The sequence below is a fragment of the Syngnathoides biaculeatus genome, chromosome 9 (genome assembly GCF_019802595.1).
Source record: "Syngnathoides biaculeatus isolate LvHL_M chromosome 9, ASM1980259v1, whole genome shotgun sequence".
Classification (NCBI taxonomy): Eukaryota; Metazoa; Chordata; class Actinopteri; order Syngnathiformes; family Syngnathidae; genus Syngnathoides; species Syngnathoides biaculeatus.
The window spans coordinates 297,501-324,721 of record NC_084648.1 but is presented as its reverse complement, the minus strand read 5'-3'; the positions used below and the strand labels follow the sequence as shown (position 1 = coordinate 324,721).

Below are 27,221 nucleotides of genomic sequence, written 5' to 3'. Positions count from 1 at the left end.
AAATGTCAATTTAGTGAGCATGATAAGCATCAGTTTACAATAGTAAACAAACCCGCAAGTTAAAGTTGCTGATTATTTTATGAGGACAATATTCTCAATTGTGTGGTGCACGCTCCCGTCATCAATTATGACAAATGTGGCACCATCTCGTGGCTTGGTAAAAAAGTAGAACAAGAGATATTTTAGGACTACACCATAAATTTAACAAGTTTCATCTCTTTTCCTGAAATATCAATACTTTGTGTTTTCATGTTGAAAACCACCTCATTATAACGTACTTAAATCAAAAATCAACCACTTGTATTCTAATAGTATAATATTTCATGTTACACCAAAACACACTATTCACCGCCACCTTTAGTGGCAGTTTTGGGAGACAGGTTAATGGGTTTATTGGAAGAAAAAAAAAAAAAGTACATGCATCCATTCTAATAATACTGGTGAGTAATGGCATATACAGCAATGTGATGTAAAGTGTTGCTAAGGTTTTCACTCACTACTCCAATTATTAACACTGCAGTGTCTTCATTGCGTAACTCACACCCAATGCTCTTTTTTTCTTGTTTGTGACATAAATTAAAAAAAATCCTTGTCCATAGAATGATATAGACATTTTAACTCAGTTTTGAATCAAATAAATTTTGAAATAATAATCTATAAACGGCACAATGTGTTGGCCCAAACACTTCCTGATTTTAACCTGATAAGATGTAATATCCTCATAGAGCTTCATGTGTACTGCTTCAGTCCTGCAATTTTTCAGACTATCCCGTTTTTTGTTTTTTTTTTTTTTTTTGATAATGCATAAACCTTGCTCTATAAATTAAAAAAAAAAAAAAAAGCCACAAGCAGTTTATGTTTAGGGATGTTCCAGGCCCCTTGTAGGACACCTGATCATCTTATCCAGTATCAAAGATGGACAGTATCAAAGAAGTAGCCATGAGGTTTGTTCAAGTATTTAGAGCCATAAAACTGGAAAACAAAAAATGTTGCTGATGGAGTGCATCTTTATTAATACTGTATATTTAAATTGGTTTAAATATTCCAAGTTTGAGATCAGGGAGTGTTTTGGGGAACATGTTGTATATCAATGATAGATAACAAAAGATTTGCCATTGGATGGAACTTCCATCCAGTCATTTTCTGTGCCACTTATCCTCACAAGGGTCACTGGTGTGCTGCAGCTGATCCCAGCTGACTCTGGGCAAGAAGTGGGGTACACCCTGAATGGGTCCCCAGCCAATCACAGGGTGCATGTAAACAAACAATCCTTTGCATTTAGGGGCAAAATTGAGTCTCAAATAACCTAAACGGGAAGAACACGCAAACTCACACATCACGCACATCCGAGGCTTGATTTGAACCCGCGTCCTCAAAACCATGAGGCAGATGTTCTAACCAGTCAGACCCTGAACTGGTCACCAACCAATTTCAGGTTTTGATAATTCATACTTAAAAAAAATAACAAGACAGGGGATCAGGGTTAGCATTTCTAATCAACCAAGTGTTCATGATCTAAACTGGATATTAATCCCCACCACACCCCCTCATACTTACAGTACAGTGAATCCAAATACTTTATTTTTAATTCTGTTAGTCATGCTTCCTATTTCTTAATCTTGCATTTTTATACTGTGTGCTGTTTTTAAGTACTGTAGAATTTGTCTGTCTGTGCCTGCACACATCTTCAGTAGCTATTAAAAATCTGGGTTATACTGGGAGGCGCTAGTAACCCTGTATTTGTAAATAGGGCGGCAAAATATCAGCTGCAAGTAGTGTTGAGGAAAAAAAAAACATTTAAAAATGAAGTATTTATTGCAACAGTGTTGTATCACTCAATACATTGGCACGCAATTAAATACAGTAACCCTTTATTTATTTTGCGTCATAGGTTTCAGAACAGGCGTGCAATATGTGTAGTACGCAAAGTCGTGAATACATATTTTGAGAGATTATGTTTACATATTTTAGAGCTGCATGAACCTCCCCTGAATCATAATAATCTTTCCCACACTCATATTAATCTCCACCATACGATTGTAAACACTTTCTATGTAGTTTTTCTATCGCACCTTTTAGAATCTTAAACATACAACAAATGTGCTGCAATACTGTATACGCTGTACTTTTTTCCCTACTGTACTGTAATGGGTTTTATTATTATTATTATAGTTTTGATGTTTTAAGTTAGGGAATATTGATATCACCGCACACGATAAATCACAGCATACACTCAAAATCCCACAATATGGAGAATTATGCGTGATATAAATTTGAAAAAGTGTGCCTTGAGCTCCATGCATGCCAACGGCAGTTCGCACCGAAGCTGGCACAGAATCACACCCAGGCCCTCCTCTGAAAATACTTTGGGTCAGCCAAGCCCCCGGGCCCCGCACACAAGCTGACCACTTGTGACTTTTCGTCACATGGGCCCCCTTTGCCTGTCTGCCGGTCCATAACGGAAGCCGGCCACGTCACTGGCACTTGCGGTGATGTTAAGTTGGTCTTCATGTCTTATCGCAGGGTCGAGCCACGCGTTACTTTCAGCTTGTGAGCGGGGGGTCCACCCCTGGCAGGACGGCAGTGTGCCGCCTTATGTTACAGCTTTGATTTGGAGCCTTGCTGCCCTTAAAGGTTTGTCTGTTTGTTCCAAAGACTTGTAGGTACAAGTGTGTGGGATTGAAGTGTTGTCGGTTGTGCGATATCGGAGTGCCTTAGCCAGGCGTGTCTGTGAATCTACATTGTGTGTGGATGTTGGGGTGTGTTTGGATCATGTCTCCTTTTCTTCACGAGGGGGCTTTTCTAGCTTTGGACTGAAATTCTGACTCTTAATTTGTTACTTCCTCCAATGAGGCAGCGTGGACTGATGAGGTTCATGATTACCAAAGTCTGTTTGGGTCCTAATGGTTCTGAAAGGAAGTGAGCGTCCTCACACACGTCCTTATACTTAAATATTCCAAAAATGATTAATGTCTGCATTAAATGGTTACGTTTTAGATATTTCAAATTGTGACAGTGACTAATTGTTGTTTGTTTTTATCGGGGGACCATTCACTGAGATTTCTAACTAAATGGTTGTATACATGGAAAAAAATGTGATCTGAAATTGAAATCTTTGGGTGCTTTTCAACGGTAACAATACCCATACACATTTTAAGCATATGTGTTTTGTTTATTGTTATTACTGTTCTAGTCCATGCACTACACTGTAATTACGAATCATATTTAACACGTCACTATGAATTTCATTAAATTTTGCACAAAAAGTTCCAAGTACACATAATGCAGTATGTTATGCTTGACGGGAAAAGGATCAATGAAAATTGGTTGGCATTGCAAAAAAAGGCAAAAGAGTCTGGTCTTAACGTGTCTGGCTTTGTTTGTGATGTGTGTTATTTTATGACTCACATTCTAACTGGCTTGTCTGAAAAGATATTTCAAATAATCATTCTTCATTCCTCTTTTTTTATGTAATCTTGTTGCCAAACAAGCCGGTTTGGTGGCGTGGAGACTTTTTTTTCTTTTTATTTTTTTTACATGACTGCTATTCATATTCATAAACATGGAGGGAAATAGAATAGATTTGTTAAAAAAAATAAATAAATGGAACCATGTGTCTTCCAGGACACTGATGAACCTCCAACTAGTTTCTACAAAACTTTTTTTTTTTAAATTAGAAAGCCTATAATTGAAAATAATTTAAAACAAACTGAACTTTGAGACACAGTCACATTTCGACATTCTTATAATGTTGTTCAAGGGTAGAATGAAGTTTAGTGCAATATAATAAATTGAAAACTCCAATACAAAAAATGACTCATCCTTTCATGCGTAGGTGTCAAAAACTGGGAAATGAGGAGAGTGCATGACAAAAATTGAGTCAACATCGCCCCTTTCACTTTTAAATATTGCAAACATTTGTAAAACCGTAGAAGTTAAGGTTACTTCTGGGTATTAACCCTTAACTCGACACAGAAGCAAGGACTAGGTGAGTATCCCCAGATTAGCAAACATACATGTAAATTCCATTCTTATTTGATTGTCCTGTACATGTCGACATATTATTCAGCCGTGTTATACTCATGCAAAGCTATCCTACATGGCATCGTTATATTTTAGTTGACGTAGTCATTCTTTCGTTACTTCATTATCAATAAATTGTTGTAAAGTTTTTCAGTGTTCCAGATGACCAAGGGGTCCACAGTGGTCTATTAAGGACGCTGTTGTGATGGAACAGGGCAACTCTAGTATTTATAGCTTCAGAGTCATAGACTGGGGTGGTGTAAGGGTATCTCTCCCTCCCCATCAGTATGCATGCATGTTCATTTACAAGTGTATAGTGTCCATTCTCTGACTGCTAATTGGCTATTGTCCAAAGTCGAGCCGGTTGTTGTAATTCGATGAGTGATGTAATAGTTTAGAGATCTCAAAAACTTCAGGGAGTGCTAAACCTGATCATGTTACTAGGTGTTTACAATAGTTACACTGTAGCCATAATTCCAGGGTGAACATTAATGTAAGTAAAATTTGATTGATGAAAGCGATGATGAAAGATTTTATTATTATTACATTAGTAATCTTATTTGTGCAAAAACACTTTAGTAGTGTGCGTAAGAGTGGCTTCAAGAAAGCATCGTCTACAACTTAACACATGATGTGATGAATAGTTGAGTTGACTAAGTTTAGACAGCATTTGTCCGAAAACAAAATGACAAACCAGTCATGGTGGGTCATGGCCATCGTAGACAAATTGTTGAAAAGTGCTATGAGTTGTTCGGAGCAGATGTTCCGTACAGTCCATTCTATATGGCATTCGAAACATAAGCTTGGATTGAACTACATGCCATGACTGAATAGTGCTAAATTGCCTATGTCTGGTTTAAAAAAAAAAAAAAACTGATTTATTTCATGCAACTCTGATTTTATTGTTGTTGATAGTGATAAATTCACTTGACTTCAAGGCAGGCAAAAAATGATCAATTTCTACTCATTGACAGCGGGAGTGTGAATGGTTGGCAGTTTCCTACATGTGCCTGTAATTGACTGGCGACCAGTCCAGGGTGTAGTCTGCCGTTCGCCCGAAGTCAATCGGGATCGGCTTCAGCTCACCATGGCATGACTCGAACAAAAAATGGCTGGATGGATGGATGGATGGATATTATGTCATTCCGGAAGCCAGGTGTTTCACTATAATACGTTGCCCCATAAAAATGTTTTTTTTTTTGTTTTAATGATTTCATCCACTTACTGCTCACAACAATGGAGACATCTGCAGAATTTTAAAAAGTCAAGCATTGAGAAAAATCAACTTGATTTTGATTGACAGATGTTAATTTAACAATATATGTTATTGTAGTTGGCCGTGGTCTGGAACTGGCCTTAAAACATCTTATTGAAAACCTCCAATATGTCCATCTATTGCTATCTTTGTAGAGGCAGAGTTTATATATTTATATTGTGGAGCTATACCTAATGTTGTGCTCAATACAAGGTTATCATTTAGACATTGAAAATATTTCATTTATCATCAAAATTTGATTTTGATTCACGAATCATAACTAATTTTGTTTTCTCTGCCTTTAGTACACTCCCAGTGGACAGTGCAGAAAGGAAGGGCCCGAAAGTGGGGGGCCAACTGTCCAGCAGCTTGCAAGTGGGGATCCGGCAGCAGAACCAGCAGCTCCTCCTGACTCCAGCCAGCCTTCAGCTTGCTCAGCTACAGGCTCAGCTCACCCTCCATCGCCTTAAGCTGGCTCAGGGAAGCAGTACAGCCACCGCAGCCACTGTTCTCAATCAGGTTCTTTCCAATGTTGCCATGGCCCAGCCCCTCTTCAATCAACTGCGGAACCCCCAAGGAGGCTTCACTACAGGGATGCTTTGTTTTCCGACTACAACTTCAGCCTTGGGGGCAGGAGGATTCAAACAGAACCCAGGGAACATGACGGCAAACCATCATGGTGGAGGGAATACAGTGGGGCAACAGGGTGCGGACTTTGGTAAAAAGTCCGGGCCTACGTACCCATCTGATATCGACAGGCGTCTTCAGTACAACTTGGGAACATCTGCGGTATCAGCCACAGCTGCTGATGGACATTATTCCATTGTCAGCACTCAAGCAAAACAACTAAACAATGTTGAGTTCAAACGGGACTTCTATAGGCAGGATGTCTCTAGCCAAAAAGCTGGATTCAATATTGGTGATCAGAACATGAATCTATATAACTGCACTGGACGGACAGAGCAATGGAACGGCCCAACTAACGTGAGTCACAATGTGAATGCGCCGCTGGCCTCAGATCTTGCCACTGTTTGGACAGCACCAGAGCAAGCAGTGCGGCCCAGAAACGAACTGTATAATCCCGAGGAGCCCACTTCTGACCAAAAATTCAAGCACAAAAGCGGAGGTTCGTCTTTTGTCGCTGACAGCATACAGGGCTTTGGGAGTTACCGGCACCTTCTTGGAAATGAGGAAACCCTGTGTTCAGGTAGCAGGACGCTGCAACCTTACCAAGTGAATGACTACAACGCTGTCACACCCACTCTCCTGCCACACCAGTGCAGCATCTGTGACAAGAAAGTCTACAATCTCAAGGTGAGTCACCTACTTTGTAAAACACATTAAAAAAAATAAATCAATTAATTCAATTTGTCACACTTTTTGTTTTTTGTGTAAAGTACAACAGAAAATCGAGTACGGCATATTTACGGGCCCTTACGGCAAGGCCATTTCCTTTGTTTTTATAGTACAGATGAGATTTGGATTTCTGATTAAAAATTCCAGCTTTAATTTCATGATATTTACATGTAGATGTGTTAACTCAGGTTAGAGCAACTTTTGTTTGAGCCCACCCACTTTTCAAGGTGAGCAAAGGTATAGGAACACAAGACTGGGACTTTTTCTAGTTTCTTCAGGCAACCAGCTTGATTTAGCTGGATTTTAGCTTGATTGCGTAAACATTAGATAGTGCTTGTTTTTGGCTTTGGGTTTCACCTGAGAAAAATGCATTTGTTGTTTACCAAGCATGTAGGCCAGATAGCTGTCAATGGGAGAAAAGCAAACCATTGTGAAGGTAAAATTGATCAAAGCTATTGCACAAACACTGGGCATAGTTAATACAATAAAGTGGAAAAAGAAAAAAAACTACTGGTGGGTTGAGGAACAGACATCGAGCAGGTCAACCAATGGTATCGAGAGCAGGTGATGGTGGATACATTGTGAGGGCTGTGAAGAAAACCTCCAAAGATGACGTCACTCCCATGCTCCACAGGGAAGGGGGTGAAGGTATCATAATCCACTGTATGAAAAGGAATGTGAGGGAATAAATATACAGGCAATACCACAAGATGCAAAAAGAATCAGAAGGCCAGAATGGATTTTGCAGAGTACAGAGATGAGTCAGAAAGGTTTTGGAAGTTTTATGGATTGATGAGACCCTTAACTTCTATCAAAGTGATGGAAAGGCCAAAGTATGGAGAAAGAAAGGATCGGCTTCTGATTCAAAACACGCAAGCTCCTCTGTGAAGCAAACTATTGTGACCTTTTTAATTTTTAACAACTGTGAATAATCATATCATCCATCCATTTTCTTAGCCGCTTATCCACACAAGGGTCGCGGGGAGTGCTGGAGCCTATCCCAGCTGTCAACGGGCAGGAGGTGGGGTACACCCGGAAGTGGTTGCCAGCCAGAGCTGGAGACAAACAGCCACACTCACAATCACACCTAGGAGCAATTTAGAGTGTCCAATTACTGTTACATGTTTTTGGGATGTGGGAGGAAACCGGAGTGCCCGGAGAAACCCCACACAGGTACGGGGAGAACATGCAAACGCCACACAGGCAGGTCCAGGATTCAACCCGGGACATCAGAATTGTGAGGCCAAGGCTTTACTAAGCTGGTGGATAGTGCCACCCACTCATATCAGTATAATTGAATTAATTTAAAAGGAGAGTCAGTGGGCCATATCTTTACTATTATTGATCAAATGATATGAGAATGACCCTTTTAGAGAAGCTGTGAAGAGTTCATGAGTGTCGACTTGTTTGTGTATTTTTAGGACTGGGAGCAGCACGTAAAGGGAAAACTACACTTGCAGAACATAATGTCATACAATAACCAAGGGTGAGTTTTCTAATCACTCGACTTTTTATAGGAGCTTGTGTTACAAAAAGGTATACGTGCTGTTATCAAAGAGCAGAGCCAGTGACTTCTTCGGGCGACATGGTCAGTGATTGTCAAATAAACGTGATTTTAACACTTGTTACTTTTGTTAATTTTCATTTATTTCAGCACCACAATCAGTCTATTGAGAACAGATGTATCTCTTTGTCTTTACAAATATTTATTTTTATTTGCTAGTACATCCTACAGCTGTCTTGATGTTCCCATGAATATGTAGCTCTGTGGTAAGATAAGACAGCGCAGGCCAGGCCCAAGATAGCTAAAATGAGCCGTGTGTTTGCTGGTTCCAGCTCGGCACTGATATCAGTCGGAGGTCCTCACTACACGCTGAGAAGACCCTCTGACGCTCTCAACGGTGGGGACTCGGTGAGCTTCAATGCTGCAGGTCAAGGTAAGTTGTTCAGAACATGGCCGACAAACCGTGGGTGTATGCTCTAAAGTCGGAGTGCAGATATTCAGATGCTGGCAATATGTAGATGACAGTAATTGATAGTTGGCAGGCTGATGTAACAGGCAATTATAAATAGATGTGGGGCACTGATGTGTCTAGAATTAAAAGTATGGTTCAGTCTCCTTCCATTACACATCACATGTATGAAAGTGTACAATTACTGAGGCTGGTAAGACCGACATAAAAGAAACATTGGTTACAAAATAATTAAATGTTAGAATGTTAGGGACGCTAATAAGAAGAGTCTCTTATTTTGTGGATTTTGCACCATTGTACACATATTATGATGTTAATTGCATGACATGTCATGCCGAGGTGGACCCGGTTCAATCCTGGCCCTCCCTGTGTGGAGTTTGCATGTTCTCCCTCGGCCTACATGGATTTCCTCTGGGTACTCCGGTTTCCTCCCACATCCCCAAAATATGCAACATTAATTGGACACTCTAAATTGGTGTGATTGTGAGTGCGTCTGTTTGTCTCAATGTGCCCTGCGTTTGGCTGGCAACCAGTTCAGGGTGTACCCCACCTCGTGCCTATTGAAGCTGGGATAGGCTCCAGCACTCCAGCACCCCTGCTGAGGATAAGCAGCTAAGAAAATGGATCGATGTATGGATGTCGTACCAAAGGGAGACATGAAGCAAAACATCCAAACTTCAAATTGCTATTTGATGTATTAAACGTCAAAATACTTTAAAATTCATACAACCATGTCACAGTATTGTAATCCTGTTACAGTTTGTGACAATATACAGTGTTTTTTTTTTTTTTAATCAATATTTGATCTACAGTAATTGACCACTTTACACATTTAAAATTGTATCCACAGATGTTTCCTCAGGAGTGAACGCCTCATACGTGCCAGCTGCGGCCATGAAGAATTACTCTTTACCCAACGCGGGATTTACTTCACTCCAGCCAGAGTCCAAGGTCAGAAGAATGTGTGGCTTTTATTTTACAATAAAATACTGGACTGTACCGCTAAAAAAAATATGCTTCTGATGACAACAAAGGAGCAGTAGTCACCTTAGAACAGGGCTCAGCAACCTTTTTGAGGGTCAGGGCGACTTTGTCAGCACCGATCGTTTGAAGGGCGACGTGACCTGTTTGCGGCAAATTTCAGACTCTGTTCATTACACGTACATAAAATGTTTTTGTTTTAATTTATTGTAGTAAATGACATTACAGGTATTTACAATTTTTAATTCACGTAAGCAAGTCAGATTCAGAATTTAAAGCACAAATATTAGTCACAGTTTGTCGCCTATGGTATTTTTAGAACATACCTCGCGGGCGCCTTATATGGTCCTCGTGGGCTACCATTCGCCCGCGGGCACCGCGTTGGTGACCCCTGCCTTAGAACGAACCGTGTTTATGTCAGGTTTGAAGGCAGTTGTAACCAACAGTCAAGTTTTAACTATATGAATAAAATATTATAAATTATATGAATATATTTAAACTTTTGATTGATTGGACAGATGTACTTGTCTTTGTCTTTTCAGTGCTAAAAATAGATAATTATACAGCTCACGTGTTTTGAATAATGAATTAATTGGGTTATCAGAACAGGCTTTTATTGTATTTGTATGTATTTGTAGGCTATTCTACATGAGCTAAACTTAGTTTCTATAAGCAGACACCTGACGAAGTAGAACAGGTGCAGTTTTACAGTTTCAAAGCCAAGTGTTGTATGTGCGACCACAGTGAGAGGCAAAACCTTTTGATAACATTTCTACAATCAAACTTCAGAAAAATATACTGGGCTGTACACATCTGTACGGTATGTCATGTGAATGTGTACACAAGCCAATTTTCATACATACACAATGGTTTCTTTGAATTAAAGTTAGACACAGTCCTCCTTCAACTACGGTAGCTTCAAGGAACGAGAAACTGAACGCAAAACAAATAAACACAGGATTACTGTTAAATGCTGTTAGCGGTACAGACCTAACGACCTCCAGACAGCTGTGTCAAGATACACATTGAAGATAGTCCAGTAAAGTGATCCCAGGGATCAGCACGCAAGGGCCTGTCGCAGGAACGTCAGGGAGAAGCTGTGAAACCAAGCCGACCAGCTCCTTGGAGCCTCAAACATCAATCCTGCTTTGTAAAAACAAACATGTGTCCTGTGGATAGATTCCAGTCAATCAGCGCTGTGATAAATAGTTCTGTATAGACTATATGTGTCCGGCCAGAGTTGGGTACATTTTAAGTTTTCAGTAGCAATGGACATGGAGGATGGTAACTTGTGAGGTCAGGGTTGTCTATTGTACTGAATTATACCAAACCTTTTTTTTTTTTTTTTTTTTGCTTTCAGTGGAACCGCTTCAGTGCACAACTTTCCAGCTGGTTTCAGGGAAAAGATAAGATAAATAGAAAAGATAATAGAAATTGGTCATGTTCATTGTTCAGTCAACTTTTCTATATCCTATTGCTATATAAAAACCATAACTCACTGAGTCTTCACTTGAATGACAGTTGGCAAAGGCCTCGTGTGGTGATTTACGTTGCCAATATGTCACAGTTTCTAATTATATTTCACATGAGGTGGTTTTAAGGGACTGACATGGCTCAGCTACTGTTGATCGTCTGAGTCACCCTCAGTGGGGATTTCGGTGCTGCGGTCGAACCGCCATGGACTTCACAAGAACACGACATTTGCAGGTCGAAAACCAGTAAAGTGCAGAGAGCGTTGCCCAAGACTCTTCTTCTCTTGAACATTCAGAGAACATTAACAGCCTATAATGGGATGTGTTTATTGTGCCCCAGTGTATATTGACCTTTATGCACTCTGATGGTGGTGGTGGTAGTGACATAGAGATGTTCACAGTATTATCGCTCTTGTACCTCTCAAGATGCCAAAGAAACCATTAGGTTGCCGTCATAATACACTTTCCACGTGAAGTAACCAAAAATACAATTCATTCATTCTTAAACTTGATTTGTAAATTTAAGGGAGTTGGATATTTAGAAACCTTGAAGAACAGGTGGAAGTACACATTCACATGAGAGTAACTTTCAGTCATCAGTCAGCAAATCATGTGTGACGTAAGCAAGTATTGGAACAAATTAAGGTCTTCTCATTTTTTCTATTTTTGTCAGGGATTTTAGCCAGGGTGTGAAGTGAATATCTGTGTTTTAGATTTTTGCTGTCTTACTGCTGCTCTATGGGGGGGATCCAGACTTCAGCCGTTGTCCACATGGAAGTGTCTGTCAGATTAGGCAGCCCAAGTGCTTGGGGGGAGGGGGAGCACCCTCCCCCAAAGAATTGCAGTTGCAGCACAATGGTCACAGAAATTAGACTGTGATGAATTCACAACAGCTTTGTCTAACTGTGATAAAGGACAACATTCAAGGGGATTTTTGTTTGTTTTCAGTTTAAAGAACAACCACTGTATAGTATTGTCCAGTATATGCGTACGTACAGTCTGGCCATATACTGTATATGTATGTACTGTATCTGCAGAAGGAATCTTTGACTGTGTTTTTGTAGTTTATTAAGTAGCACTCCATGATATGTGACCATGTACAGTACTGTAACAAAAATGGTGCCAAAGATACAACCCTCTCCCCAAAGCAGGTGGATACTTAATCTACTGCTATATTTATTGAAGTAAACATCTGTGTTATAAAAGGGATGTTGGAAATGCAATAATATTGAGGTTATTGTATTTTGCACCTTCAAATGTTTGAAACATCTCGAGGCTGTAAATTGACAAGCAAGTGTGTTCAATGAAATGTGAAGAAAATATAATTGTACTGTCACAGTTTTACAATTTTGCGTAATAGAGCCAGCTGGATCCAAGTCATCATGCTGTGTGATAGTACATTACAGTATTGCATTGATGATGGTCAGAATCGTTTCCCGCTGCAACCCCCAGACTAATACTAAGTAGATTATACTGTAATGTCATCGTTTTAATGTTTCATTATACAACTGTCATTATTCTGACTCATTTCCTTTGCTGATTGACGAGGTCTAATCACGTGGTTGTACGTGTCAAGTCAGTTTTGACTTACCAATTATAGTAACTTCACACTCTCTGGACCCCCTTGGGGAAATTCGTATTACACTCTGAGGAGAAATGTCAGAGTCAGGCTGCTGTGCAACTATGTCACACCTCTGAGCAGTTGGGGTTTCATGACCTTGCTCAAGGGCACCATGTCCCAACTGCCAAGGCTGCGGTTTTCACTGAGTCACTGCTGGCAATTCATAGTTTTCTCAGATGTCGATGTTTTTCTTGTTATATTTGCAGCCGTTTCCCCCGAGAAAGGCCACCACGGGGCGTGTTGTTCACATCTGCAACCTCCCTGAAGGCAGTTGCACTGAGAATGATGTCATCAATCTGGGACTGCCCTTTGGGAAAGTCACCAATTACATCCTAATGCGCTCCACCCATCAGGTATTAAAACTGATACTTTTTTAGATGCGTACGGTCTATGCTTTTGTTCCCAAGGGCATAGTTATGTGGGAGCTCAAAGTTCCAAAACGGGTAACGAATAAAAGAACTTACTGCAAGTGTGGAATTATGAGGTGTGCTGAACTTCCACGCCTGTGTAATAATTGTGCTGTGTGATCAGCATTTTATGTTCCACCTGTGAGGTGTTGAGATTATTTTGCAAATGAAAAGTCCTCACTTAGACTGATTGAGTCAGATTTGTGAATACTTTCCAAAGGAGACGAAATCTTTATTTCATCTCATATCATGACAAATGGAACCAAAAATGAAATTCTTCCTTTGATATTTTTCAATTGTTTTCATGTACAGTAAAAATCCCAAGCTTTCAAAGAAAGGCCATACAGTGACAAATGATTGTCTAAAGTGTAAAAAGATAAAGGTGCCTCTGTGACTTTAAAGAAATGGCAGAGCACTATCTGCGTTCAATGTCATAGTGCCCTCACTACTGGTGTGCAGATTCTTTGACTATTGCACACAAGTGTTAGTACTGTACATACACACATTAATTAGGGAGTCATTTTTAAACTCTAATTCACTGGCTATTGATGTCACACTTCCAAGGTTTCATGTCAAAACTGCACCACACAATCACCACCAAATGTGTAGCATGTATCTTATTATATACAATAATTTGAAAAGTAATACAACAAGTAGAATACAATTATTGAGTGGATATTTTTTATGCTTTCTCCAACTAGGCCTTTCTGGAGATGGCCTATATAGAAGCTGCTCAAGCCATGGTTCAGTATTACCAACTGACTCCAGCCATGATAAACAATCAGAAACTTCTGATTCGAATGTCTAAAAGATACCAGGAGCTCCAACTAAAGGTAAATTACATTAAAATGTGTATGTATTCATGGCAACTGCCTCATTCAAATTTCTTATTTCTATAGAAACCGGGTAAAGACGTTCAGGCAATCATCCAAGATATTGCTTCTCATTGGGAAAGAGACGTAATGCAAGAACTTGAGCAGTAAGGAAATGATTCATCTCTCTGCAAAATAAAAAAAAAAAAAAGAAAAAAAACAGATCTTTAAATGCAACTTCATCACAGACTGTAACATTTAACTAGCGACTCTGTTCGGTTGAAAAGTCACTTTTGCACGATAGTGTCAAGATGTCCGAAATTATTCTTTACGTTGAACGTCTATGGAATGGCACCATCAGACTGTAACATTTAACTTGCGACTCTGTTCGGTTGAAACGTAACTTTTGCACGATAGTGTCAAGATGTCCTAAGTTATTCTTTACGTTGAATGGCACAAGACAGCAGTTTTTTTTCATTGAACTTACCTATCACCGTCCTCCAGCTCCATCCCAGACAGAGCTCGTTCCCGCAGCCCACTCAGAAGCTCCCTGAGTCCTCACTCACACAGTCCGAGTTTCACATCATGCAGCTCAGCCCACAGCCCCCAAGCGCCACCGTGCAGAGCTCAGGAGAGAGGCAGCAATGGCCTGGGCCCACGCCAAGGTTCTTGGGACTGGTCTTCACACTATAGACGAGGTGAGGAAGACAAGGAGAGGGATGACCTCTCCAGGCGGAACGGCTACAGCACTGATGGCGATCGTCTTAACGAGCGTCCGTCTGACCGCCCCAACGATCGGCTATCCGACCGGCGGAAAGCCTACGGGAAACCCTCAGATTACGCCATCTCCAGGTCTGCAGATGAGCGAGGAGATAAAGGGATTACTGGAAACAGAGACTTCCCCCGAGGCAGCCCTCAAAGCAAGTCCTTCAACTCCTACCGCAGCATGGAGGAAGGTTTCTACATGAAGTCGGACAAGGTGAGCAGATCTCCATACCAGAGACACGATAGCAAGTCAAAAAGGAAGAATGGCAGCGACTACAGCAGGCACTCGAGGTATCTGGAGAGCGAGAAGACTGATGAGTCACTTCGCAGAACTCCAGAAGATAAGAACCTGCATTCACCCAGCAGGGGAAGGAATAGGAAGCCAAGCAAGAGGTGCACCAGTCTAGAGAAACATGACAGTGGCACTACAAATACTGTGAGTAAAAAAACACAGTTCGGGATTACATTTCTTACCAACAATAGGGGAAAATCTGCGGGATAGGTTATAGCTTTAAAAAAACAATTCTACTTTACAGTTTTACCCACACACTTGAAATACATATAAGTTTATCAAAACACACCTTTTTATAGTACACCTTTGGGTTGTTGTCAGTCTTCACTCCACTTCTCCAAATAAGACAATAAATGCTTGCGTCAAGCTGTTTATTTCTAACTCCCAGTTGACCTTTTCTTTAAAATTGACAAACAAACGAAAACATTGTATCATCCATCCATCCATTTTCTTAGCCGCTTATCTTCACTCGGGTCGCGGGAGTGCTGGAGCCTATCCCAACTGTCAACAGGCAGGAGGCGGGGTACACCCTGAACTGGTTGCCAGCCAATTGCAGGGCACATCGAGACAAACAGCCGCACTTGCAATCAGACCTAGCGGCAATTTAGAGTGTCCAATTAATGTTGCATGTTTTTGGGATGTGGGAAGAAACTGCAGTGCCCGAAGAAAACCCACTCAAGGACGGGAAGAACATGCTAACTCCCCACAGGTGGGTCCAGGATGGAACCCAGGACCTCAGAACTGTGAGGCCAACGCTTTCCAGTGGAGCCACCGTGCTGCCCCATTGTGTCATTAAAATCCAAATTATGATTAAAATAAATACATTATTGTCATTGTTACTAACATAAAGTAGAATGCTGAACATAATAAATGGGCTTTTTATAAGCCTTCAAACAACTGCTATTTTAACACACACGTCCAAACATAGCATGCAATAATATTCCTAGGAATAATATTCCCCTCTCTGCTCTGTGGGAACAATGACTATTATTGGAGATTAATTACAGACCTGCAGTTTCGCGGACGTGTAATTGGGGCAACACTGTACCACTGGATTCTATTCGCTATATTTTTGTAGCTATTAATCGACATTCCTTTGTAGGAAGGCCAATCTAAAGATCATGTCTCACCTCAGAGGGGCGACAAGCCTAAAGATGCTGCTGAATGTTTGAAACATAAGGACACTGTAAGTCATAAGAAAAAGACAAAAAAAATGAAGGCAATGCAACATGTGCAAACGTGCTGAGCTATGTATTAAAAGACTTATTCTTGCTTACTTTGCAAGGAGAAGGAGTTGGAAAGTGGAGAAAACACTGACGATGAGTGCTGTTATCCCAAGAACATGGAGGAATTTCTTACAGTTGATGAAGTGGGAGAAGACGATTCCATTATCGAGCCGGACCTTCCTGAGCTGGAAGAGGATGCGACTTGTCCTGAAGAATCTGTAGAGGAGCAAACGCAGACTGTGGTGGAGACTGTGCTGTCACCTGCCCCCACTTTGGAGGAGCAGGAGACATCTATTCACAAACCCGTCCAGAATCAGACATGTGAGCGTGCCGAAGTCCCAGTGGAAACTTCCGGAACTGAGAAAACAGTCTTAATTCAGACGAGCGTGGAAGAACCATTAAAGAGTCCTGTGACCTCCAAGACACCAATCACATACCCGAGTGACTTTTCTAAAGAGGAGTCTAAGGCAGCGCCCGAGGAGACAAGTACAGAAGACAAAGTTACAGACACTAGACCCTTAGAAGAAAAGCCAGTAAGGGATCACATTCAAATGTCAAGGGACAGCAAGGTCCAGGACCTTGTACAGGTTACAGAGGCGTCCTCCAATGTGACTCAACACAAGGACAGCATTCTTAAAAAAGGTACTCTACACCAGACATTTTTTATAAGGTTTAATGTTTTTTTTTTGTTTTTTTTTTTGTTTTTTTAATGGTCACCAAATGCTTTATTCTGATCATACTTGGAAATTTGTATAAACGTTTCACCAGTCATAATAGAAGTGATAACATACGTTATGGGTTAATACTCACCAAAAGTGAACTAGAAAATCCTTTGACAGTACACCAACCCATCATAAAAATTTCAAACACAGGAGACAATAAGTTGAACATAAAAAAATTTATACCAACGAAAACAGATCGTAGCAACAAATAAATAAATTCAGCATTATTTTAAAATGTTTTTGTACATATTTCCCTCTTTGCTGGATTTTCTTTGTGCAGATATTGAAACACCGTCATCATCAATTGAGCAGGAGAAGGTTGTCATTGAGCACATCATCCCGTTAGGTAAGCCAGACACATTTTATTTCACCACTGTTGTAGTGAGATGGGAATAGAACAAATCATTCAGGTTTTCCAACTAAGAATAGAATCGATACCTTTTAAAGTTACCACAATCATTCTAGCAGCCCAAAGATCTCATATATTATCCTCTGCTGTCTTAGTGTAAACGTTTAAGCGTTATTGTGTACACTGCTAATAGCAGCACTGACAACCTGTTGCATTAGCACTCTAATTGACGGGAATTGGCTGGGCACATGCTGGCCTATTTCCGTGAGCTGCTTGTGAACTGTACCCCTGAGAAATGAGTATTTATATTATTATTAGCACCGGAATGGCACGGCCCAGCACACGCTGCACGGGGACTTACATAAGCCAACGCTGCGTGGCAACAATAGATCACAGACACGAGAGCCGTCTGCCATGAGTCATGTGGCTATTTTAGTTGTGTGATGTTTCGACAATCTTTTTTTTTTTTTTTTTTTTTTTTTTATTCAGAGCAAACTCGGCACAACTGAAATATCTATATATATATAAAACACAGGCTTTTCAATATCAGTGTTAAGGTCACATTTCTTGTCCAGTTCTCGCAAAATTTCAATCAAAATCACAAAGATTGCGCAGAGTGCTGGAGCCTATCCCAGCGTGCAGGAGGCGGGGTACACCCTGAACTTGTTGCCAGGCAATCACAGGGGACATGGAGACAAACAGCCGCACTCACAATCACACCTAGGAGCAATTTAGAGCGTCCAATTAATGTTGCATGTTTTGGGATGTGGGAGGAAACCGGAGTGCCCAGAGGAAACCCATGCAGGCACGAAGAGAACATGCAAACTCCACACAGCCGGGTCCGGGATTGAACCCCGGACCCCAGAACTGTGAGGCCAAGGCTTCACCAGCTGATCCACCTTGCCGCCTACTTGTAAAATACTATGTAAAATATCCCATCTTGAGCTGCAAGGAAGGGGCACAGTTTTATGTATGTCCACAGGTTCTGCGTTTGAATATGAGCTTTGTCTTTCTGTCTTAAGTTTGCATGTTCTACTCCTACTTGGGTGAATTTTCTGCTGGTATCACAGCTTCCACCAGAACAGTTAAAGGATGGTCCACCTCACGGTTTTGACATTCATGCTTTGACTCTCTACGACGGTGTTCCTGTTTTGGAGTTTGTATCTTCTCCAAGTATCCTCAGAAAACCCACGCAAGCACGGCAATCCCAGGCCTAATTAACCCACTACCATGAGGATAAGCACTATGGATGGATGGATGGATGAATGGATGGCTGAGTACTGTAGTAGGATGAATATTCCAGCTTCTACAAAGATGCAACAGTCCAAATTGTCCTGGCCGTTAATGTGAGTGTGAATGGTTGTGTATCTGTACTCTATGATTGAACGGTGACCTTTCCAGGGTGTCCAGCTCATCCGACACCCTGAACGGGATAAGCAGTGTGACGTTACATGGTCCAACCTGGAAATGCTCCAGTCAAATGTAAACAAGAAACATGGGTGGAAACCACAATTTAACCGTTTCTCAATGAATTGCAATGTCATGGAAAATTATTTTAGTAATTTCAAAAGCGCATTCTATACCATATATTAACTGTCATCTTTGTCCAGAATTTTGATGATCTCAGAGTTAACAAATATCAAGAAATTATAATATTACAAAGGAAGCCATAAAATTACAGTATTTGTAATAGAGAAATAAGTAAGGAACTGGTATTCAAAAAAAGTATTTTCCTGTGTGTTTAATGAATTGTATAATGTGAATGTCACTTTTTGAATGGAACTACAAATAAATTAACTTTTCTACAATATTCAAATGTATTAGGAATTGCCTCTGATGTGATGCAGTACTGCTTTTGCTTTGTCTCTGATTTGAAAATTGATCCATCGGCAGTCTTGACAAGAAACCTTGTTGTTATCCCACCAAGAACATGGAAACCCACATATTGTTCATTGCTTTGCAGGAGTGGAGTTCATTGAGCCAAGGACTGGTTTCTACTGTAAACTTTGTGAGCTATTCTACACCAGTGAGGAGACCGCAAAGTTGAGTCACTGTCGCAGCACTGTGCACTACAGGAATCTACAGGTTTGTGCTACTACTATATATCCTACACTTTTACACTGCTATTTGTGTGAGCATGTACATACTGTACAGTATCTACACAAACATCATGTCTGTGCTCACTCTCCTTTGCATCAACACCATTACTGTTAAAGTTCTGCTTGTTTCATGCTCCTCTCTCGGTCTTCTCAGTTATTTGCTGTAAATGTTGTTATCAGGCAAGGGATCCAGTTTGTAGTTTTCAAAATGAAAGCCAACACTTCATGAAGAATTCTGATGCGATTATTCCCAGCAGCCACTTTGAGCATAGACAATACGAAAGCATGGCGTAGGATATAAAAAGTCACGTAAATAAAATCTAGTCGTGTACTGCAACTATTTAAGTGCACTTTCGACATTTGTTTTGATGATTGAAGAAACACACAAAAAAAAAACCTGCTAGGATAGTGTAAGAATGAACCTCAAAGGTGAATTTGACAATTTCAAATGTAATGATTTTTCTGCTTTATATCCAGTTATGATCCTCGAATCACCCCAGTGGACTTAATTTGAGTAAATAATTAAACATCAATGTAAGGGATTAATACTTTATTTTTACATATTTGTTAACTGTCAAGTAATTTGTTGACCACGAATGTTAATGTTAACAAGTACCATGTGTCCACTATACTTATTTTTGACAAATAATTCATTATTTTTAACCTTGTATTAACATTAACAAGCAATATAAAACATTGAATAAACCTTACCGGAGTAAGATTTGCCAACTCGGTGAGATGGAGTATTTGTCTGTACTTTATTGACACAGCTAATGTACACACAAACACAAATATTGCATGTTCTCTTGATCCATAAGCGTTGTCTGTTCCGTTATTGTCCATTCAGCAGCAGGCCATATCACATTTCTGCTGGCTGGCAGCGCAGCTGACACGAGTCAGAGGAGAAATGATTCCCTAGCATTCGACGTGCGACATTCTGTGGAGAAAAAAAACCTTCTCAGCACTTGTGCTGTCTGTCAAAGCTGCATGTGGTCCCTCTTATGTATGTTGGTATTTAATGCTTTACATTTCTTTTAACATAATTACACTTTAGTTTAAATGAGTTTTCATCACAGGGTTATTGTTGATTTGTTTTCATTCCGTGGAACTTATCGTGTGGCGGCATAGTGTGAGAGTCACAGTTCTGAGGGCCGTGGTTCAAATCCCTGCTCAGCCTGTGTGGCGCTTCTATGTTCTCCCCGTGCCTGCTTGGGTTTTCTCCAGGTACTCGGGTTTCCTCCCACATCTGGAAAAGATGCATGATAGGTTAATTAAAGACTTTAAATGGCATGTAGGTGTGATCGTGAGTGCGGCTGTTGTCGGTCTCTATGTGCCAAGCGATTGGCAGGCAACCAATTTAGGGAGTGCCCAGTCTCTCACCCAAAAATGGCTGAGATAAGATCCAGCCCTCCTGCAACACTTGTGAGAATAAGTGACTCAAAAAAATACATGGATAACTTCTCATATGTCCAAAAAATTATATATTTAAAATATTCAGCATCCGTATAAACTTGCAATAAAAAAAGAGTATTCAATTTTAATACACTGTATTCACATACATTTTAAATTAAGTATACTGCAGGGGGGGGATTAAAGACAATCACATTCAAAGATATTAGATGACAGTCTTGGACTTTGTGTTAGTCGTGTTGCTCTCCTAGGTAAACAGAAGTACTCTCTCTTTTTTCTTCTTACAGCAAAGTCTAAGTGTCTTTTTCCAGGTTACGTTATGAGATTCAGATCGTAAAAACAGACCATAATGCTTACTATGTTGTTTCCTTGGCAACTTTGGACAGAAGGCTTTTTTTTGTCCCAAAAAAAAGTGAAATGACAGGTAGAGTGGCATGAAGATGAAGTCAGAGAAACACAATGATTTGATTAATCCAAAAACTGCCATAAACGGCTAATGTGACTATAAAAATTTTGCAATTGAATCAATGTGTTCTAAATAGAGGAGCTTGTTTTCCACTCGCGTACCATCTGTTGGTTTTGAAGGCACACCTCTACTTTGTGTTGGAGGTGCGGGGGTGCCTTCCCATCGACAAATGCAGTACAAATCTTCGTACACATCAGCTTCCTTTCATTATTTTTTTGTCATCTTTCTCTCCCGCTCCCACAGAAATATTTGTCCCAACTGGCAGAAGAGAGCTTGAACCTTGGTGAATTTTCAACTCGACAGTGACATCTTGTCCTCACAGCAAGTGGAACGATGCACAAGTGGAATTCATGGTGCCCTAAAAATATAGGCACTTGCACTTGTTTTTTGGCAACTGGAATAGTTGTTGGATATCTGGAATGGTCAATTTTGTACATACTATGTACTGTAATGTATAGTTAGGATATTTATTAGTTTTATTGTTGTACTTGTGAAGCTATTTGTTATTGAACTCGGATGGACATCAAATTGACTCTGTATTTCCGGTTTGGTCTTGGAATTGTTCAAATTACAAGAATAACTTTGATTATTAAAGCAACAAAGTGACTCAAATGATGGCAATGAATGTTTTTCCTCAGTTAAAACTGAGGCAGATTCTCAGGTTAATTATATTTGTTGATGCATTTCCGACTCAGTGTGTATTATTTGCAATGTGTAAAGCTTTTCTTGAACTCTGCTCTGGTGTGCACTCCAGTTGTTTTTCAGTTACAATGTACTTGATGTGTAAGAATGATACAATGGCTTTGCAAACCATGTCTGCTCTGTATAACTGTCACTAAAAATGTCAGCCCCTCACAGTAGCGGCTTTATTAGCTTAACTTAATGCCTCAACATTTTAAATATGATACGTGAAACTGGACCATGTACAGATCTTGCAACACACGTGACTGTTGCTTGCTTGACAGCCAAATTTATTTTGTACACTACTATAAAACCTGATCCTTGTTTCTCCTATATACTTTTCATGTGGAACCATACTTTAATGAGGATTTTCCCCCCTACTATTATAATTGTATGAATGTGTAAATCAGTTATTTAGTGCTAAAATTGGAGCTTTGTATAAGGTGCTCATGACTTTGAACACTATTATTGTGAAAGAGCGCCCCCAAGTGATGTGGCAGAACATGTTTCTGTTGTGGGAAAACAAATTTAGATTATAGAAAACCACAGACCATTAGTGTCATATATCACATTACACACCTCCTTTAAAAGATACAATTAACCCACCGTTTTCCTCAATATAACAGTAATAGTTGCAGGGAACGATCCAAATATTTATTTGCATCGAAAAGAACGTTTGGATCATCACAATTAACCACAATGCACGTGATTATCATGAAAACAAGTTCATCTCAAACAAAGCTAAATGTCAAAGTGGATGTTTGTTTTGTTTTAATATTTTTAGTTTTACTCATTGCGTTGCTTGGTGTCCTCGGTCTATGGTCCTGACATATGCTGTACTGCCAAAAGTATTCAGCCCCCTGCCTTGACTCATATATGATTTGAAATGGCAACAACTTCCTTGTCAGTAGCGTTTAATATGACACTGGTCCAGCTTTTACGGCTATAAATGTTTTAACTATTCCAAAGGTCTTTCCACAAGGTTCAAGAGTATGTTCATATGAATTTTTGACCATTCTTCCATAGCCGCATCTGCACTGATGTTGGACTAGGAGGCCTGGCTCTCAGAAACATCCGAGAAGTTAAAGCTGTTACAGCTTCGTAAGGTGGACCAGTGTCATACTGACCCCTATCGATTAAGAATGTAGTGACCCTGAAGTTAATATATGAGTCAACGCAGGGGAGACAATACATATATAGTGTACAACTATATCAAGGTTTAAAACACATCACACAAGAAGGCACACTCAGTTACCACCATACTTGCTTTTTTTAAGTGACTGTTTGGTGTTTATGGACTATACTTCTACATGTCAGGGGTCACCAACCTTTTTGAAACTGAACTACTTCATTGGTACGAAGGGTTGACAGTTTTATATACACTTCTGACATAACATATTTCTCAAATTACCTTTTTGTATACTGTATTTGTAGTATCTAAGTATGGTCTGTCCAAACTTTTTTCTCTGAGGGCCACCTACAGAAACATTGAAGGATGCAAGGGCCACTTTGAAATTCTTTGTCTTTAATTTTTTAAACACCGTAAAACATGCTATAAAGCAGTCACATATTGTTTATAAATGGTTACATAATTGAAAAAAATACATCACAGCTTTCCGCTAAAATTAATTGGAATGAAGAGAACGTTTGTTACTATTTTAGTTGTAGTTTCTTTGCAAATTCATATTTCGTTAGCCTGATGGCATTACAGCCTAAATCCCAAGTTGTTTATTATCACATTATCAATTAAAAAAAAAAAAAAAAACTTGTTTGCTAGAAATTGTTTTGCAGATTCCTCTTCATTATTGTAATACACAAGGGCGACAGGAGTCGTTGTTTGTTTATTCTTTACTTATTTTGTATTGTTAATGTGACTATTACAACGTTAAATGCTGATGTGAGTAATGTCAGGTGTTATTCGCTAGACGTAGAAAATGGCATAAGTAAAACTCAGATTGTTCCATTCCCATTGGCTGAGGTGTTTTAAAAACCCCGCCTCCATTGGCCAATCAGAGTGCAAAACAAAGAGCTCCATGCTGGAGTTGCTGGGCAGACAAAACACAGACGTAGTTCAAGTCAGAACGGATCTTGAACAGAGCAGACGACCGCTGATTCTTTTGTGAGTTATCGAGAAATAACGCGTTAAAAAAAACGTGTTAATGCATTGTAAGGAATCATTTTTAAAAAGTCGGTACATTACATGCACTAACTGACGCGTTAGTTGGTAATTTAATTACGTTAATATTCCTCGTCATTATAAACGACGTGTCTGCTACACGGACCGCGAGTTGCACATTTACGTATCGAGCATTCGTATTATTGCTTTATCTTTTGTCAACAGTGTTTCTACTTGCCTCCCTGTCAGTCGTGCTATGCTACTGCTAGCCATTGTTGATCAACATTGGGACTTTGAATGAAGGAAACAGCGGGGGTGGGCCTCTGTTGCGTCGGTTCGTGTCGGGCCATGATTTTTCGTCTAATGCCTCCATTCTGCATTTGGGCATAACAGGTTGCCACTAAATCTTTTTTTGCCGTTGCAACGTCTCTTTCCTGTCGTCGGTCATGGCAGCTGACTGCGAGGCCTGGCTCAACTCGAACCCCGTCGGTGAGTGTGAACCATTCCACGCCATTTCTCAGTGCATCATCAGTTGTCTTTAATGGGAGGAGGGGGTGGAAGAGTGGGCCACATACTTTATATTTACTGCACAATTAACCATTTGTGAAAACAGATACTGTGACGACAATAGGAGTGATGATAATGTTGTGTTTTACATGTCTTTTTTTTTTTAACTGAATTTTTGACTATTTCTGTTGTCAAAAAAAATTGTTACTCTTCATAATTTTATGATGTGACGTAATCGTTGTCATTACATACTAAAATATGAAATGCTATGTAGCAAATAGAATGATGTCAGGTCACGCACACTGACCTAGTGGTTACCACGTCAGTTTTCACAGTTGTGAGGTTTGAGGTTCAAACCCTTCTTGTGTACAGTTTTCATGTTCTCCCTGTGCTTCTTTCATGAGTTTTTTTTTTTCAGGTATTCTTTTGAATGTTGTACTGCACAACCAGTAGTCATTTTAGGTTAATTGAACTTGTATTAATTGAAAATTCTAAATTGAACATTGGTGAAAATGTGAATGGTTGTTTTTATTTACATGCACCGCAATTGATTTCTTACACAAAATCAGCAGGGACAGACTAAACCACAACCCTCATGAGAACATTCTGTGTTGGGGAAAAAAAATGGACAGATGGATGATGTCAGTGGGCTCCTTTGAATCACAACGTAGTTAAAGACTGAACCAGCAGCGCCTCTACTGGTTGACACCAATTAGAACACTCTTATTTTTGCCTTGATTGTTTCATGTCGTATTTAACCAAAACGTTTTGAACCCAACAGAGGCCGACAATGAAAGTGACTCCTTTTTGTCTGAAGACGAAGGCAATAGTGGAGCACTCAGCGTCAACAAGAACATCAACGAGATCAATGGCAACTGGCTGTTGTCGTCAAGCAGCAGCATTCACGAGGCTCGTCTCAAGGCCAAAGCCAAGCGCAGGCTCCGGAAGAACTCATCCAGGGATTCTGGCAGGGGGGACTCCCTTAGTGATAATGGTGATCTGGTCAGGGGGCCAACGGTGGCCCCCACCAGCCCTAAGAGCAAGCTGCTGGACAGAAGGTCCAGACTGGGCAAAGGTAGAGGTCTGCCAAAGAAAGGTAGGACAAAGTGTAAAACAATAAGTGATATCAATAACTATTAACTATGCAAAGAAACATTTGTGATCAACAGTTGTTTTTCCCTGAGGGGACATAAAATGCTTTTCTTGTGAACAAATGATGTGATGGACAATCAAAAGTTGCTTTGAATATTTAATGTCAAATAAGTGTCTCATTTTTTTAAACTACGTATTGTTATGTCTTTGTTTTCCCCCATGTAAAACATTTTAAGTGGGGAACCCAAACAATCTGATCCAGATCCTGATTGCTTTTGTTTAGAATAAGAATACATTTTTCCCACTGAAAATGATGGAACTAGAAATAATGTATTCTGGTATCAAAATAATAACATTGTGATCCGTGCAACTTTTGAGTAGCTATCTTACACGATGACATACAGGCAAAAAATGTTTCAGAAGTTCACCACTTTATGAAGACACAACTCAACAAAGCACTCATTTTTGAGTTGAGTGACAAAGTTGAAAATTCATGGTGCAGATGCTCCTCAGGCATCTCACTTTTTAAATGTCGTGGGAATAAGCGTGAGAAGAAGTTAACTGCAAAACAAATACAGATCACTAATGATTCCCTCTCCGCTTCGGTAAGTCATGACGCATGGTCACACAAGACAAAACTAATATTACAATTAAACTGTTATAGTGTTACTGCTTCCGTTCTGTTCAGTTTTAGTGTACATACAATGGTTATAGCAAATATCCCCCCAAAAAAATAGTTTTACTGCAGCAGCACGGTCAGCCAGGACATCTCCCTCAAACTTCTGTGGTTGTGGCTTTGAATCTCAAGTGCATTTTCATTTGGTGAGTTTGCATGTTCTCTACATGCTTGCAGTTTTCTTCAGGTGGTTTTGCTTCCTCATTTTGAAAATATGGATATGTCATTCATTGACGACACAAAATTATCTATAGCTGTAAATGTCTTTTTTTTTTTTTTTTTTTGCCTCTAATGTTTTTGCCCATTGATTGACTAAGGACAAGCATTATAGAAAAGTGGATGGATGAATCACAAACATGAAGAGTGTATTACCAAGTTAGTGAAACAAAATCTCGAGTCACACAGCGCTACTTTCCATTCTTTTCATCCTCATCTCATAATTGTCTAGCTGACGCTGCTCCTCCTGGAATTTGCAGAAAAACCAAAGTAAGACCTGCAATCTTATAGGGATATTTTTTTCCCCCACAAAGTTTAGAGTAAATATCAAACATAGTCAGGGTTTTTCCTATAATTGCATAACATTAATGTTTCTGCTAGTTTGAATTAAAAAAGGCAGTTTCTCTGCATAGAATTTATTACAAATTCAACTTTTAAACTGGTGGATGAGCTAGCCACATTTGCAAATTTGAGGCGTGAGCTCTCCTGCTTTAACAGTTTACATAAATGCAATAAAGTATACACAAACACAACAAAAGAGTCAAATGGGCTCACAAAACTAGCAGGGCTAAATATAGCATGATGTCAGTTCGAGCTTGGCACACAAGCTGCTTTGCTAAACATCTTTGCAAAGTATCCACAATCTGTTGGTGCCCGTATCCATTCTCCACAACATAACGCCGTATGGACCAAGGAACTGGAGC

General features: G+C 39.9%; 2 protein-coding genes across 5 annotated transcripts in view; both read left to right on the top strand.

The window, feature by feature from the left end:
• rbm20 (RNA binding motif protein 20) overlaps positions 1–21,739 on the top strand; it is a 35,745-nt gene extending 14,006 nt beyond the window's left edge. For 3 of the 4 annotated variants that reach the window (XM_061829918.1, XM_061829919.1, XM_061829921.1), the window contains 12 exons: positions 5,584–6,592; positions 8,056–8,120; positions 8,471–8,571; positions 9,458–9,558; positions 12,888–13,034; positions 13,790–13,921; positions 13,988–14,067; positions 14,405–15,101; positions 16,060–16,143; positions 16,243–16,825; positions 17,186–17,251; positions 19,218–19,560. In XM_061829918.1, the coding sequence (XP_061685902.1) occupies positions 5,584–6,592; positions 8,056–8,120; positions 8,471–8,571; positions 9,458–9,558; positions 12,888–13,034; positions 13,790–13,921; positions 13,988–14,067; positions 14,405–15,101; positions 16,060–16,143; positions 16,243–16,825; positions 17,186–17,251; positions 19,218–19,468 (3,316 nt within the window). In that variant the 3' untranslated portion in view covers positions 19,469–19,560. Of the gene's footprint in view, positions 1–5,583; positions 6,593–8,055; positions 8,121–8,470; positions 8,572–9,457; positions 9,559–12,887; positions 13,035–13,789; positions 13,922–13,987; positions 14,068–14,404; positions 15,102–16,059; positions 16,144–16,242; positions 16,826–17,185; positions 17,252–19,217; positions 19,561–21,472 lie in introns of those variants that run through there. The other variant, XM_061829920.1, reaches the window with a different exon arrangement.
• Positions 21,740–23,876: 2,137 nt separating this feature from the next.
• The window catches only part of pdcd4b (programmed cell death 4b), a 13,043-nt gene continuing 9,698 nt past the window's right edge, over positions 23,877–27,221 (top strand). The window contains exons 1-3 of the mRNA XM_061829922.1: positions 23,877–24,029; positions 24,420–24,515; positions 25,315–25,629. Of these exons, the coding sequence (XP_061685906.1) occupies positions 24,473–24,515; positions 25,315–25,629 (358 nt within the window). The 5' untranslated portion in view covers positions 23,877–24,029; positions 24,420–24,472. The remainder of the gene's footprint in view (positions 24,030–24,419; positions 24,516–25,314; positions 25,630–27,221) is intronic.